The sequence below is a fragment of the Haliotis asinina genome, chromosome 10, assembly GCF_037392515.1.
Source record: "Haliotis asinina isolate JCU_RB_2024 chromosome 10, JCU_Hal_asi_v2, whole genome shotgun sequence".
In the NCBI taxonomy this organism is placed as follows: domain Eukaryota; kingdom Metazoa; phylum Mollusca; class Gastropoda; order Lepetellida; family Haliotidae; genus Haliotis; species Haliotis asinina.
Genome location: NC_090289.1, coordinates 54,119,499 through 54,136,762, shown reverse-complemented (window position 1 = coordinate 54,136,762; position 17,264 = coordinate 54,119,499). Strand labels below are relative to the sequence as shown.

The following is a 17,264-nucleotide window of genomic DNA, read 5'->3' as shown; positions in this document are numbered from 1 at the left end:
TGGGATTTACACTGATCGGTCGCGTGAGTGTGTGGATCTGGGCCCTCTTTAACATCATCATCTTAGAGCACAGGTATGATGCTAACAACCTAGAGAAACAGTACTATTAGTGGAAATCCAGGTGTTCAACTGACGAACTGGGTTCGGGTGAGTGAGTGAATTTAGTGTTACGTCGCTTTTAGAAATATTCCATCAAGATCACGGCAGGGGACACACGATCTAGGCTTCACACGTTCACACATTGTACCCATGTGAGGAACTGAACCTGGGTCTTTGGTTTGACGATGGAACGCTTTAACCACTAAGCTAATACACAGCCCCACACTGGTTTCGAGCGGATGCTACTCTACATCGGCGTTTTGCATTTGCGCGTTTCAATGTATCATTTGCGGGGAAAAAAGATTACAGCTGCACGGAGATTTAATTATCATTTGCGCTTATCAATCAACCATAGGAATTACATAGACACTTTTACTTAATTACACCCCTTCCGATAGCCAGATTTAATCTGGTGACCACTGTTGACCGCTGCCTAGATTATTAGACTGCACTCGGTCGCGTTCAAACTGGTGCTGTAGACACACTCTCTCAACGTAAGGCCTCAATTGCATACGTGCATCCCGAAAACATTAAAGTTGGAATAAGAGGTTGTAAGCTGCATGGTGCACAGGTCACGTATTCGTAAACTACGTTGAAGAATTTGTAACATCCAATTCAAATCTAGTTTCTTGTTATTAATACAAGACACTATTATGGATGACAACTTCTTTAATTCTTTTAACACGACGTTTCAAGGCTAATTCTTGCCCCTTCGTCATCCACTTGACGAAGGGGCAAGAATTAGCCTTGAAACGTGCCTTTGAAGAATTTCTTGTTATTGTTGCAATATATGATTTCTATATAATTGGTAAATGAAGTTTAAACAATCTAATAAGGAAGGTGGTAGGTTTGGCTGTATATTGCGTTATAAATATTGTTTATTTGAAAAGCATTCTTGTTCGTGGAACAAAAATTAGGCCTTTCATAACATAATGTTGTCACAAACTGTACCTAAGTAACTTCAGATCGATAACACTCATTGTCAGGAACGGTAAATTCAAAATGCAACGTTTACACAGCTTTAAAGATTTCCTCAAATCTAAAGGATAATATTACGTGATACCACTAGAGCGTCGCATCGGACTATCCTATGGTCACGTGCGCTCACATACGTACGCTGCAACTTATATTTCACATTTCCCCCTGGATATAATGTATATAGCTTATCATACACAGACAATACATATATAAGCTAATAAACATAACGCACAATACGTAACACAAAATACAATGACGACGTTCGTTGGTAAGCATCTGATATATTTGGCACGACTTTGCAGATTTCTTCATTTTCTGACATCGTTAGCACCTACCTAACCCATAGTATGATTGATTTGACGCGTATTTATTTTCTCCATTTTGCGAGAAAGACCATAACGTGAAATACATCCTTTACCATGCAATTATACCTAAATAGAAAGTAGTTAAACTTACGTATGTAGAAAACACCACATGGTATGAAACGTTGTGTTTGTCTTTTATTCCCCAATAACATAAACTGTCGGTGGGAGTACTGTCGTACAGATGCAAGTTAGAATTGAATTTCAGTGGAATTTTAGCGCACACCGTAAAATACATGAAAAGAGTGACGCAGAACATTTAATATTTTGTGAAAATTAAGAAAATGCTTATCAATATGACATCTTAAAAGTTTTATAAATGGGTCTTGGTCTGTCATCAGACACTTGTTTGAAAACTCAACACGTCATCTCACACACGTAGTCGATATACCATGTCCCATTTTGTAGGCGCTTTCTTGGCACGGACATTTCTCACGGACATGGACGGCAAAGTATGCCACTAAAGTTTATAATTATGCTGCCACTTTAAATCAGATGAATGATATATTGTAAAGCGTTAATTAAACATGTATGACCTACTGCAGAAAGGTCTGTACCTCGGAGTGGTTACTTTAGTGACATACCGATGAGACAGAGGTTTTGCTGTGAGGGGCTCTACGGGTGGGCTGAGGGGACGCGTTGTCAATTCAGACTAAGATATTATGCTCATAATATCAGTCGACCACCTTTAGCAAACTCCAGTTTTCATTAACAGAAACGATACTCTGACTTTCATATGAAGGCAAGGTTTGGTTACGACACTTTTACCCGGGATGTAGATTCTTCAGGGACCCTACTTTACTCCGTACTCTTTTCCCATGCTTTGGGATGGTAATTACTGCTCGGGTTGACAAGCTAACGTTCATAAGAGCACAGTTTACCTTTGTGTTTAGGTACGGTGGTGAACATACAATATTCCAAAATGGCCAAAAGCAGCATGCTTTGAGTACAAGAAATCGTGCAAACACATTTCTGGAGATTCGTTATTATTTTGGAGTCTTGTCTTGTGGACCACATATAGTGTGTTATCTGGGGCTAAAATGCAGGAGTCATGTATTAATAAGGACATGTCAACCTGTCCACGTACAGGTATCTACGTGCATTCTTTATTTTTCGATGTGATCTGTGAGAATGTGCCATGTGCTATGTGCTTTTAATGTGTGAGTCTTCATGTTTTAATTTGTGTTTCATAGTCCGGGTTGACCGAACAGTGTACAGCATTGTTTTCTCCTACTTTCATGACTTTGCACCGTGAGACTCGTAAATAAACAACATTTTATTTCTGTTTCTTTCTGTCTATTTTCGTCGATGCGTCAAATCTGAAATTTTCGTCTACATATCTATCATAAATCATTTTGAAAGCATCGCTGCCGCAGTGAATCTTGTAAGCGCCACATGATGCTTGCTCAGACGCCGTTCGATCCAGGTTACAACATTTAAGGCCTCAGTAAATCTTACACACTGTTTTATGGTAGACATGTGGATGTCAATGCCAGATTTGATGCATCAGTGACAAAAATCATGTCCGATGTAATTAAGTGTCTTGACTTGTACCATACTTTCCTGCATTTGTGTTTTTGTGTCAGGTAAACCATTGCTTTTGAGCAGGATACGCTGATCTTATACCGGGCGTTTAGTATCATCACTAAACACGTGTTCATGTAAATGACTGTGCTTTTAGCAGAAACTTCTCATGGATTGTGGCAAGGTTTTGTCTATTTATTTACGTTTTATCTCCCATAAGAAGGGTGACTTCATGTAAACAATTTACAAAATACTTATTTATATCACGGAGCTTAAACCCAACTGAATAAACCATCTTTTCATTTCTCTCTCTCTCTCTCTGTGTTTACATTTGTAGTTAACACCAAACAGATATAGTTTATGAGGCAGTGTTAGTATTCACATGTTTTAACTTAGCGCACGTGTGTTCATCTGTGCACATATATGGTTAACTTTTTATATGTATGTTGTTAACTGTGCACACACATAGTTAACTTTGCATATTAGTGGTTAACTGTGCATACACATAGTTAACTTTGCATATAAGTGGTTAACTGTGCATACATATGGTTAACTTTACGTATAAGTGGTTAACTGTGCATACACATGGTTTAACATTGCATATAACTGGTTAATTGTGCATACATATGTTTGTAAATAAACCCAAGAAGTTGCTATCCATAAAAAATTGTCCTGTTTAACTTGTTTAACCTGTTTAACTACATGTGATTAACGGGATATGCATATGCCGAATACTAGCCAAAATTACAATAACAAGAATATTACGATTAAAAATCGATGAAAATTTATGCCTACCGAGTTTTTAATCATAGTCTTTTTTAAGTCGGGCTAGTATTTCCTACACTTGCCAGCGACTGAAGGGATGGCGTAAATCCAGCTAGGGTCCATGCACGTAGCAAAGGTACTGTAAGTTCCCATGGTCCCTAGTATGGTGATCTACCTTCAGTTGTTGGCGATCTATAGCCCGTGTTTTATATTGTATTCTTTAATTACAATGTTTTAGTTTTTCATGCTAGTTTTATATTTATATTTGTGATGTTCTAGTATTTTAACTGTCCATCGTCGACAGGTTCTTATAGTGTACATACATACATTCCATTTCAGTGTTAAATGTTCTCGTCGCGATATGGCTGAGTTATTGCCGATGTGACGTTAAACACTCACTCACTCACTCACTTACTCCTCGCGAGAGTCGATCGTACAGGTCCCAGAATGTCACCTTAATAGACTACGACGCATCCAGAACAAAGCACTTAGCTGAAGTTTTAAACAAACCCCATTGACTGATCGACAGAGTATCAATATAACACTTCAACATGGGAAACCGTACTTGAATCTAACATTATGAATCAGGTTGGAGAACTAGCAACATTATACGTTCACAGAGTACGGAATAAATATAGTCCCAAATAAAGGTTATTGATAAAATTTTAGACACAAAATATTCCTTATACCAAGTAAGGCCAGTGTCTCATCATTGTGTAGCTATTGTTAGATTTCTAATGAAATCACTTTGGACGCACTAATTTGATGAAAAGATTGTGGGGGGAAATTGAAGAGTGGCTCATGTCTGATGCTGGAATAAAGACTGAGTTAAACTTCCACCACAAATCGTACTATTTGGATTAAAGGAAAAGAGAAATGCACCTTTGAATATAAGTTTGCTTCTCACTAAACAGACAGTTTTTAACTGAAGTTACTGAATGTTTCCAGGTCAAAAGGTATTCCTAGGTTTTGCAGCCAGTACTGTTACTGTTACTGAATGTTTCCAGGTCAAAAGGTATTCCTAGGTTTTGCAGCCAATACTGTTACGCCTCAGTATGTACCGTACTGTTCATATGATACATTTACGAAATGTTGGTCTTCTTTGCATTCTTTATTTGCCTGATATGATATTAGTAACTGTTAAAGTCTAAATCCAACATTTCTCACTATGAGCGAGAACTGCGCTGCAATATACATATATGATAGGTATAACAGATTCCGGTAGTAGATTTTGGTGTTAGTATCAGTACTAAAGTACATATTCTTGTTTTTGTACATGATGATGCTAAAAGCACGCAAAAGTTAACCTTTTGCTGATTATGTGTGACACATCATCAATAGAACACGACACAGCAAGGACTTCCCTTCCGTCTCTTCCTCCAAGACTTCCTTATCTTTTCTCTGTTCCCTGTGGACATGATACCTACATGACCGAGTATAGTTCTACGCCGCTCTCAGCAATAGTCCTGCAATATCAAGAACAAGAAATGAGCTTCACGCATTGTACCTATCTGGGGACTCGAACCCGGACTTTCGGCGTGGCGAGCCAACGCTGTAACTACTAGGCTATCCTGTCCCACCGCACCAATACCCAACATGGAAAACCGCCATACAAACAGATGATGATGATGTTGTTGATGATGATGGTGGTGGTGGTGGTGGTTGTTGTTGTTTGTGGTTTACATTGTGACTCGTTCAGTGAGCCCAAAGTGGGGCGGTGTTTTCAGTCTCGTAGATTCAAGAACTAAGGGAGGCACGAGTGAAATATTACTTTTCACCTTCCAGCCATGTTACTTTATGACGCATGTGAATTGGGTCGTTATCCATACAACAGATGGCAACAGATACATATAGTCAATTCATCAACAGAATCACCCCCTACACATGACACAGACTCGGGTCGTGATTTCCGATCATACAACTAATAATTCATTATTGTCAAGAATAGTTGAATTTACAACATTACAGTGAAATGCATAATCGAGTACCTCCTACTTCCTGCCAAACAAAGACTGGGTGTACTAAAATGTACTGAAACAACATTTATTGGAGGAATGAACACTAGTAGAATTGATTGATTAATAATACATAATGTCTCAATGATACCCAGATTCCACCATAACCTATGCCCCCGGCACCTATATTGCATTACCTACACCTCAGTATTAAACACATTGGCTAATGCCTTTGATCTTTCGATAACTAGAAAAGTTGTAAAATTGTTTGTACATTTTCCCAGATACAAGGGATGTTACACAAATTAACAAAGGGGTAAAATAATTTTAGTATAATTATACCCCCTAATTCTCCGCGTCTATGTTCCTCCTCTGTTGTATAATTGCCCCCCTATTACCATGATCTTCCTAATGCGCTCACAACTATCTCCGCCTGTTTGTCTGTATATCATAAACAAGGGGAAACACACAATCGGCCCACATCTATCGAATTAACAACTACATGTTCCCCTTTGATAAGCATTCAAGGTTTTACGATGTTGTTCCAGTTAAACAGATTTTCTCTCGCTTCACTGCGGACGTGTAGTGTGTTATTTTAATGGCGGTCGATGGGGCTGGGAGACAATGGCCGTGGTCAAGTCACCCGGCCTAATTTCATTGGATTACCGAGGACGCAGCTGATCGCCACACAAACCCGTCACTGACATATTGTAGTAAGTCTAATTCTATTGTTAGACAATTGATGGCCCCAATCACCAACAATCACAATCCCCTCAATCTCTGATTGCTGCTGGGACGGTACAGCTTCTGAAACACGACTGTCGTCTGCTCGGGAATTTGTCTGGGGGGTATTTCGCGCGGTAAAATCAAGGCGTTCTCTCACAATATTACCTCAAAACAACCACCCCTCCTTCTGGACTCAAAACAGTTATGTTCTTTAAAACAACTTTCTTTGGCCGTCTGAATATTTCTGCAGGGATTGCCCCATCGTCTCGCTCATCAGCCCCAGAAATCAAGAACACCGCCCAAAGAAATGTCTGGTACAAGATAATATTTACACCTGAACATATTCCGTTTAGAATTATACAGAAATCAGAATGATGCCCACCATATTTAACAAAATAACGATAAAATTGCCTTCCCAGTCAAAATGTGCACGCAGAATCGGATTTAATAAAGTCGGAAATAAAGGATTTCCATATATTCACTATTAGTTTTATTTCTTTATAGTTTTGAAATTAATGTAATTATACTTTTTATGAACCCTGGATTTTCTGTTCATTGGCGTCTGTTGGCATCTTGATACGGTAATGGTGCATCTCCTACAAATATGATAGAAAAACAATCCATATTTTGCTTATTTTATAAGTGAACACAGACCGACATATAGCTGTAAAGTCAAGATCTAATATGATCGATAGATAGATAGATAGATAGATAGATAGATAGATAGATAGATAGATAGATAGATAGATAGATAGATAGATAGATAGATAGATAGATAGATAGATAGCGACCGTTAAAGGTTTTGAAATCTACCTGTTGAAACACTAGCCATTGTTGTTTGCTCAGTTAAATATGGCAGCAGATACATAGTCTGCCAAAATATGATCAGATGAATTTAATGAAATCCGTCATTTCCTATTTTGCGGTTGTATCTACAAGGGTGGCTGATATGTCATACCATTGAGGTACTCAGGGAAGATTAATTGACATGTCTGTTTCTAACACATCCTTTGTTAAAATGACTGAATTCAGAACATCTTCATTTGAGTGAAAGCATTTCTAAAAACATTGTATATATTTATTACAAAAATCACAGACCACGCTGAAAATATTTCTTAAAAAAATGAATTCATATATTTTCTGCAAAAACGCAAACTAACATATTTGTCCTTTGTTTGTGGAGCATACTGCAATGAAAACAAATCTTGAGACAAACAATGTGACGGCAGGTAGTTTACTTACATAATGTATTCACGGATGGTGATGTCTGTCGCATCTTCGATGTCTCCCACCTAATTGGTCGAAATTGTCCCCGCCCACTCAATCAATGCGGCCGGCTCGTCATACGCCAGTCGCTGATCATCTTAGCTCCGCCCTATTGAATTATTACCTGTCAATCAAATCAACTGTCCCCAGCGACCTTTTAGAGGGCGAGAGTTTGAGGAAGAATTCATTGTCCATTGAGCGTAAGCAGCTATTTGTACCCTCTCAGCTCGTCACTACACAAGCAGCTATTTGATGCAAGTCGAGCGCAAAATTCAACATCTTTGTGGACTAAGTTAGAGTGTACCAGTGCTAGCGTGACGTGCTGCAATACATAGCAGGAGACTCAGTCGGCAGGTGAACTTCACACCTTGGACAAGGGACATACGTATATAGGTATATATGGCACGGTAGACATATACTGAGGTCGTATGCCAGTGAAAACACTTGTGATCATATCTCCGGTTGTTGAGGACAATTTCACGGTGAGTCTGTATAATACTGGAACTTTTAAAAAACTTTCGAAACGACTGCGATATTGTTGGATCGCTGAGTAACATCCTCGACGGCAATGCACACCATGTCAGACCCCAACTACATCGACGTTGAACGTACAGACGAAAGGTATCGCGCTCCTTGTGATCCTGACAAGTTTTCGGCCGAAATGGATGGCGGGGCTTGCAAAAGCGCCGACAGCAGTTTGAACGACAGCGGTGCCAGCGTCGACACAACGTCTACTGTAACATCAGATGAAGAAAGACGCCAGCACGACGACGACATCAAGATGACATCATCAAGTGAAGATGAGCACATCGTAAGAAGTCCAGCTAGCAACAAAGGTAAACAAATATGTTCTGTTTATTTCTTAATGACGCAAATACATAGAACTGGCTAAATCGTAAGAAGTCCAGCAAGAAATGACACCAAATAATTACATAGGCGTATTTATAAATGAAAAACATTGTACGATGGTTCAAAGGTAATTAAACAACACAAATCATACGTTCGTGAACGCTCCTTGGTGCAGCAAGCAGCAATAAAAATAGTATCAGTCAGGCCATGGTTTTATTTTAGCATTGAAAGGTAGTTTAATATACTTTCAGGATGACTAGGCAGTTATCGTCAATAAATACTCTATTAGTATCATACACTTGAACACATGACTGCTCACTATAAATGTTGTTGGTCCTGTTACCACTGCATCAGTAACAGGTAACTAACGAAATAAATGTAAAAATCTACTGTAAACAATTGTCCGTATATTTATATGTGGAATTTATAATGGACTGAAAATGTAGAATTTTGACAAGAAACTACATAATACTTGCATTTCTTTGTCACTCATCAAGCTTCGTTTACGTACTTACTCAGTTCGTCATTTTCTGTTTAATTACCTTTCGTTACTATGGTAAATAATGATAGGTTAATTAGTAAAGAAAAATCCCACACAAAAATTTAATATTTAATGATATGAATTAAAATAGTAGAAAATAAAAATCAGGCCCATCGTTTCAAGCTGAAGCTATATGTGTGACGTCTTTATCTATAGGGAGGAAAATATTTTCATAGGCGAATGATTTCTAATATCACGGGCAACTTAGTGCTTATTTAATTCTTTTACGCTCCGTTGGTTATTTTCATCCCGACTTCACTTTTTTCTTAACTGTCATGCTAACATGTTAGTGTTGTGCATCACGATGGAAATGAAATATAAAACGTGCATCGGAACTAGAAAAACATTGCAGAAATCATCTGATGTTATAATTATCTCACATGTGGAAGTGAAGCACCAGATGATAGATAGACTTATTTACCTGCTTGAGTTTTCTTTTACCTGGTAACTCATGGGTACTAGGTTGAATGCACAGGTAAAAGGTTGTAGGAAATAATTACGATGCTAAACTAAAAGGAAATATATACTGACTCATAGAACAGCCGATCCATGTATTTGTTAATGATACCAAACATGTTATTACTGTCTTTTAACCCAAGCGGTGCCTACTGTATACTAATGCATTAATTTGTTGTCTCGATGCACAGGCATAAAACTGTCCAAGATAAGGCCCTAATAATACACTGCAACTACAACGCTCCATATTATCCCATATTCACAAGCTAGACAATTTTGAATAAATATGTTCTTTCATATAATTTTAATACCGTTTCTATATATTTTTAAACACAAAATTATTTTTATTTTTTTTCAAATATGACAAAAGTTTCAAACTCTCTTTCACACACACAGTAAATGAAATACATCCATATCTTCTAACAAGAACACAAATCATTATACACCCCGAAAATTTATTTGTTATAATTTTAGACAGGAACGCACTAGAAAAGCAAAAGTGTATATATTTTAGCATACTGACGTCATCAACTTTTTTGATGCACAGAAAAACACGTAATTTACGACATGATATTTGTTCATTGTTCAACAATCAAGCTTTGTCCCCATCTAAAACAATCCTAATTAGTGGACAATTGACGTCCTCTGCGACATAGGGTCACATTGTCTTACCTCAAGATATATATTCAAGAGGTAACCGCACGTGCTGTATCCGGTATCAGGTGATTTATTGACCAGATTAGCCTACTGGACACTGGTCATCTTGACAAACGTGAAGTAGCCATTGTGTTGCGTTTATCCAACCCCCGGGTTAATTCACTCAAACACTCGTCCTTTGTCCTACCGCCAGAATAAACAAATACCAACACACAATCATCCAAACTCAAAGACAAGGCATATAATAGAAACATGTATTATTGTAGCGAGTTTGAAAAAATAATAATTATGTGAAGCTCGCTATAGCCGAAAATTATTATTCACCAACTGCTGAAAGATTTTATTGAGAGAAATAACAATCAACACAAGTATTCGAAATGAGTTTGTTTTATCTGGGCGTACTACTTTTAGAAAGTCGCATTATGAACAAAACTAAAAACACATTTTTGTGTAATTTCAAGTGCAGTATTTTACAAAATTTAGATCAAAATATCATTTGTCACTGCAGCTGTTCATTGAATCCTTATGTATATATGTATCTATTTTATATCTTTGTTAAACAAGTGTGTGTAACACTCTGATACATATATGCATATACAAATAACAGGCTGAAATCCATACACCTGTAGTATCAGCTTGCAATTAGCTGGCCATTGTGTCTCGAGATTTTATTTCCATCAGTTGTCTCTTAAATGGAGTGTTTTTTGTAAATACAATGTGTTTTATAGAAGAAAACTAGTAGATAAGTTTGTGTATCTCAGTTCACAATTACGAGAAAGAGTGCCTACTCATGTAAGTATACACTCAAACTACCTTTACAGTTGACTTCGCCTCTTTGTCCTCTTTAGAGCTTCAGTTATTTACAATTAAGAGAACTACATATATGTTTACTGACATGTGTACGATTTGAAGGAAGGCACACGGAGTCAGAGAGAAGTGAAGATAATGTAGAATGGTAGACAGGAGACTTGATGTAAACGCCTCATTAAAATCTTCAACATGAAGACCAGTTAAAGGAAATGTTACCATCATTCGTTCACTGTACACTAAAGCATGTTTTCAGGATCACACAAAATACATACTTCCATTCACATAGATAAAACCTATATCAGCACTATATATTCAGTGGCAAACATTCAACAGAAACATTCCTGTCGTAGAAATATACAATTAGTTGGAAAGTTTCATAAAACCCGATGTGCATTTGAGAAACATATGTAAATTGACTTCATAAATCGTGTAAATATTTTGTTATATATCTTAGTTTTTGCAACATTTCTGCTTTCTTCTTGAAGTTAATTGTCAATATATAGAACAATAATTATTTTCTTTAAAGATTAGAATGTCACACGTCACAGAGAACAGACCTGAACTGATGTTACCTAACATTTAAATCTTCATGAAATACATCATTGTAGGAAATTCAAATATCCACCTGGAAATTTCCACCAAACACTTTTATGATTTCATTAATATCCAACAACACAATATCAGCTTGAGTATTGCCACTCTCTTATTTGAATGCATAAAATAAAGTTCTCTCGTGAAACAATAAAAAGACTTTGTAGCCATTTTCAATATTCAATTACGCTTTTACAAGTGTGTTTGTTTAGAGGAATATCCGAAACTGTGACTCGTCAATTTAACTCCAGATTGTCACACCCATCACAAACCAAGCATGGTCTAAATTGTAATTACAGAATGTCTGAGATTAATTAGACAATCTGTGGTCGCCTGCCGTCACCTACAGACAGTAATTAGTGTGATCTTTACCTATCCCTCATCACCTTCACAACGCGTCGCCAAAAGTTAACACGTGCGGTAAAGATTAAAGATGTACGGATTAGGAGTATCTGAATACACAGAGCCAGATTCCCCTGGTCTAGTTGCTATGTAATCCAATGAATCTGTAATCACCCTCTAGACAAACACAATTATTGGATTATACGTGTAAAAGCGCGTCAAAACACGGGAAATATAATCTGTCGGAACGTGATGTTCTTACAGCTTGTCTGTTACAGTCCAGTTAATTGTTTCACAAAACACCTTTTTGGTAATCAGGTGGGGTGTTTAAAATTTCAATTAGTTAAAATGGTAAATGTTTTTTCATTATCAGCTTGACTGTATTTTAAATTCCCAAATGCTGAAATTGTATGTGTTCTTTTTTTTCATTGTCAGTTTGGCTATTTAAATTCCCAGTTGCTAAAATGGTATATACGTGTCAATCCCTGTATGTGTAGACGACTATTTTCGTCTAGCTGCTGTGAAGCTGTATCATCAGGAAGGAAATACAGATGTTAATGAAATACAGATGTCAGTGAGCGATCTGTAAGTTATTTGGGGCTGTTTAACGTCTATTGTCTTGAATGTATCACACCTCCGGAAAATAATGTGTGATTCGAAAATAACTATGACAACACTTTTAGAGAAATGGGCATATTTATGAGAACAAGGTTTGCTGGGTCTGTTACTCATATTCCCCACCTCACGGAGTAAGCAAGTAATGAATAATTATTACTTTTCATCGCATCTGTAACAACCATTGAACAAAGTCTGATTTAAATATGGTCGTCTTTTGGAGAGGAACAAGAAATCGTCCCCCTTAAATTTGGACCTTCAGCACGTGCGCTTTTTGATTACGAACTAGTTCAGTTTTCTTCTGTTTATAAAGGAGTGCTCAAAAAGGTGCACTACTGTTGGGAAAAAAGACATTTCGGCCCATTTGATTAAACTGTATAAACATTTGTTTTGGCTTTGATGGCATACATAGATACAAGATGTGCGACTCCGTGGGTCGGAGCTGGGGAAGTTTTCATGTTGTAAGATTTCTCCCTGTGAGGTTTCGTATGTCTCACGATGTAAGCTAGCGACTGGTCCCTCACCCCGGGTATTCCTAAACCACATAAACCACAACCGCTTCCTTAATAAAACTGTCGATTACTGGCACCGATAGTCACCAATATGGCGATATATACAATGAAGCAAGTCGATGTGAATACCACTTGGTGATTGTCACGGACCTTTCTACCCTTAGATGTAAACAGACACCACTGATCTTTCCTTTGATCTTGAAGAAGGCTATCTGTAATATCCGAATATGCGTGTTTAACAATCTTTGGGAAACGGTAACCAATGGCTGGTCAGAAATGGTGTCACGTGATACGATTTGCGACATGACGAAGGTGCTAATTGATTACCTAACTGTTAACAACTGAAACTGCCACCAGATGGCGCAGGGTAGCGGTCAGGGCGACGAGAAAGGAAGTGACAAGGCAATGTAAGGGCTATATATCCCGAGCCATCTTTCTGAAGAGGTCACTTCAACTTCACCTGTCAAAACGAGAACCGGCGATGGTCCACTTGGGTAATTAGCAACGCTGTCAGACTTGATATTGTCTTGTCATAAACGTGTCTGTAGGTGGTCGTAAGCGAGGCTATCTCTGGAGGTGTCACAAACATAGCTTCCGTTCGCACCCATCACACGCGACTTTACTTATAGCAGCATCAGGCTGCCATAACTTCTCACTTATTTGTCGCATTCCGAGTTGAGAACAACTTTGTGGACTGACTCACCTGTCGATAGAAGTAGAGAGATCACCTGTCGATAGAAGTAGAGAGATCATGACTAGAGGTATACACTGGTCACGTTCGCTTCGTTATACAACTTGGTGATTGCGATTCTTCATTACTCATGATGTGATTTTGCTTTCAGATAATGCTTTGGACGACAACGGCGTTCGTCGATATCGTACAGCGTTCACGAGGGAGCAGATCGGTCGTTTAGAGAAAGAGTTCCTCAAAGAAAACTACGTCTCACGCCCAAAGCGTTGCGAACTGGCCGCGACCCTCAACTTGCCCGAGAGTACCATAAAGGTGAGACCCATATACCATGTCATATCTATGCTTACGCAATGTCCACTGTCATCGACTTATTATTTCATATTTATTATTGTACAGTATCTAATTACACCGCCTGTAGAGTGATATTTAGTCCTATGGCAGCCACCGACTTTGTGAGCTTCTCTGCTGCCTTGTTTGGTCTAATATCGTCATGCTCGTAATAAGTGCGCATACTTCTTTCCAGACCACGAACTGATACCATAACATATTGGTCACTCTCATTATGACTGTTGAAGTGATCTGTAGTTGCATTCTCATTCTCATCGTGGTCTCTTCTTTGTTCAGGTGTGGTTCCAGAACAGACGAATGAAGGACAAGCGACAACGCATGGCAATGGCATGGCCCTATGGTATCGCCGACCCAAACATCTACGCCTACATCGCTGCTGCAGCTGCATCCTATCCATACGGCATCGCGGCTGCCGGAACTCCCTTTGGTTGCTACTCCGGAATGGGCTTGCAGCGCCCCCAGGCGGGACTGGCCCAGCTACCCATGGCAGCAGGACTTCGTCCAGGAACAGAGTATTTCAACAACCTGACAAACTCCTTCCTTCGACCCCCAACGATGGTGGTGCCCCATACAGTCCATTCACCCCCTACAGTTCGGTCGCCGTTAGACCCAACAGCTCTTATGGGTCACAGTGCTCCCTCCACCCCCTCAACTCCCCCTTCGGACTCTTTGTGCTCTAGCCCATTTCCGTCAACACCTACACTACACAAACCCTCTCCAGTGTCAACGAAGAGCAACAGCTCTACAGCTCCCAATGGGCTCTTCCGACCATTCCAGTCTGAAGTTGAGCGGACGTAGCTCTACGTCATCACGACATCAGATGATGTCACAAAGACATATATTACATATGGGACTTGGAGGACTCAAGTATTGTGCTGAGGTTGAGATGTCTCCCTTATATGGTTGAGTTGTCTCCCGTGTGTAGAAGCCGCCCTGCAGAACGTCATGGGACGTCAAGGCTGTGCTCATGCCACCAATGAGGGAACTACAGTTGGACACTGCTTGCTGTTATTACTGATATTGCCTCGTCTCAACGAGCGGAGATGACAACGTCACACGCCGTCACAGACTCACAGAGTGCGTTACACTCGCGCGCATTAGGTGGACACGGGTATTCTGCGCACACAACTGAACTTACTCAAGACGACGCGATTGTCTCATTCCCTATACTCACTTTGTCAAAATATGTTGTTTTATGTACATATCGGAGAGAGATTTATGATTGTTTTTGTTTGTACATACTATATATTCTTCAGTTTTGGAGAGTAAGAAATAAAAATGTCTATGCGAGAGCATGTTTTTTAGTTATCTGTACTCAAGGATTGATGTGAGGTAGAATAGGTCTACAGCAACGCAAGCTTGCCACAAAAGCTGACTATGCTTGTAACGGGATCGGTGCAGGAAAGCTGCTCTCTGCCATATTAAACCAAGGTCGAACACATTCCATTGCGTGTCATTTGAAACTGTTTCATTGTATGGTCACCCCTATTCTTTTATATGGATGTGAGGTCTGGGTTTTTGAAAACACCTCTTGCCTTGAAAATGTTCATCGACCCTTTCTCAAATATTTAGTAGCGCTAAACTTTATGTTATATGGCGAGTTTGTAGATTCCCCCTTGTAAATGTTATGAAAAGGAGAATGGTATGTTTTGGGGCTAAACTTTTCATGGGAAAATCGTCAAAGTGTGCTTCTTAATACATAAATTAATATTCGACGATGATATATGTGGCAAAATGTAAACATCAGTGGATGATGCATCTTAAGGGCATTTCCGACGATCTTGGACTGAGTTTCATCTGGAAAGTCCAACATTTTGAAAGTGTATCTTGGATTAAAACAGTTATGAAAAGTAAATTAAGAGATACATATCAGCAAACACGGATTTCAACATCTTAAACCTCTTCCAAAACAACCACTTATAGCATTTCCAAAATCCATCTCTCAAATTTGAACCATACCTCAATTTTCTGCAATATAATAACTTGTTAAAATTCCGAACTTGTAATCATTTCCTTCCAATCAAGACAGGTCGATGGCAACGAATCCCAGCAATGTTTTGAAAGTGTACTTTGTGTAACCTAAACGATATTCGTAATGAATTTCATTATTTATTTATATATCCCAAATTAGAATTAGAAAGAGAAAATACAGTCAGAAGTATTATTATATTAGACCAAATATGTATAACACGAACATCCTTTCAACACCAGTGAACTAGGAACTTTCAATTTCCTGTAAAATAATTTTGGCTTTATTTACGAAATAACTTCAACAACTTAATATGTAACGTCTCTCAATGTACATTATATCTATCGTAGAGTTTGTGTATAATTTCTTATGTTGCATAAATGTAAACACTAATTATGTACCTATAATGGTGCAGTTTTGCAATGAAAATAGAAGTCAAGTTCAGCTGGAACATTGCTGAGTGCAACGTAAACTAAACTCTCTCACTCACTAAGGACTGACGGTAAATGGCGTTGAGTTTCTGAAGGTATACACAGCTCCAGCAGAGGGTCCGCTGATCGCACTGATCATACAGAACCACTGTTTGTTGTACCCTTGAGGGTGGACCATGCTCAGTTTTATTTGAGTAGTTTTTGTAACTCTTATCAATGGTTAACTGTCATGTACAGACAGATGACTACTTCATATTCATAAAAATATCATTTATGTTAGTTGACGGTTAATAGGTTGACTTGTTTAACACAAGAGAACGAATTTTGAGAATGGAAAGCAGCTTCTTGTACAATCTAATGTAATGGTCAATCTTGTTTGTGATGTGCTATCATGCAAGTAACCCTGACATTTTCTCATAAACATCGATACAAATATTTACGGTGCACCAGAACATATCTCCCGGAATGGTTGATGTCCTAATACTAAGCGATGTTCCTGCAACTCCCAGATTAGTTCATGTTCTAGTAACAAACGAGGTTTCTCTAACTCGGAGAATTGTGGTACATCGACCACTAAAAGTACTTCCTCCTGTGTCATCGTTAGGGGTGTTTCATTTATTTTCTGTGGAAAACACTGACTGAACACGATTCTAACATTTATTGTGACTGCGAAGACCGCGATGACCATTACTGTAGCTGAAGTGAACAGTGGGACAGTCGACATCGCCACCAAGGGTGTATTGCACGGAATACTTTCATATAAGTATGTCGTATTAA

At 38.6% G+C, this 17,264-nt stretch overlaps 2 protein-coding genes across 2 annotated transcripts in view; both read left to right on the top strand.

Moving 5' to 3' along the window:
- The window catches only part of LOC137298514 (zygotic DNA replication licensing factor mcm6-like), a 385,641-nt gene that overhangs the window by 109,977 nt on the left and 258,400 nt on the right, over window positions 1-17,264 (top strand). The gene's annotated exons all lie outside the window — the stretch shown is intronic.
- LOC137298161 (homeobox protein vab-7-like) lies at window positions 7,845-15,377 on the top strand. The gene is made up of 3 exons (XM_067830297.1): window positions 7,845-8,511; window positions 13,891-14,051; window positions 14,364-15,377. The coding sequence occupies exons 1-3, from the start codon at window positions 8,244-8,246 to the stop codon at window positions 14,883-14,885; spliced, it is 951 nt and encodes a 316-aa protein (XP_067686398.1). The 5' UTR covers window positions 7,845-8,243; the 3' UTR covers window positions 14,886-15,377.

Excerpts from the sequence above, each read along its gene's own strand:
- LOC137298161 (XM_067830297.1), top strand. The coding sequence starts at position 8,244 with ATGCACACCATGTCAGACCCCAACTACATCGACGTTGAACGTACAGAC. Across the intron at positions 8,512-13,890 it reads AAGTCCAGCTAGCAACAAAG|ATAATGCTTTGGACGACAAC; the intron begins GTAAACAAATAT and ends TTTTGCTTTCAG. Across the intron at positions 14,052-14,363 it reads TGCCCGAGAGTACCATAAAG|GTGTGGTTCCAGAACAGACG; the intron begins GTGAGACCCATA and ends TTCTTTGTTCAG.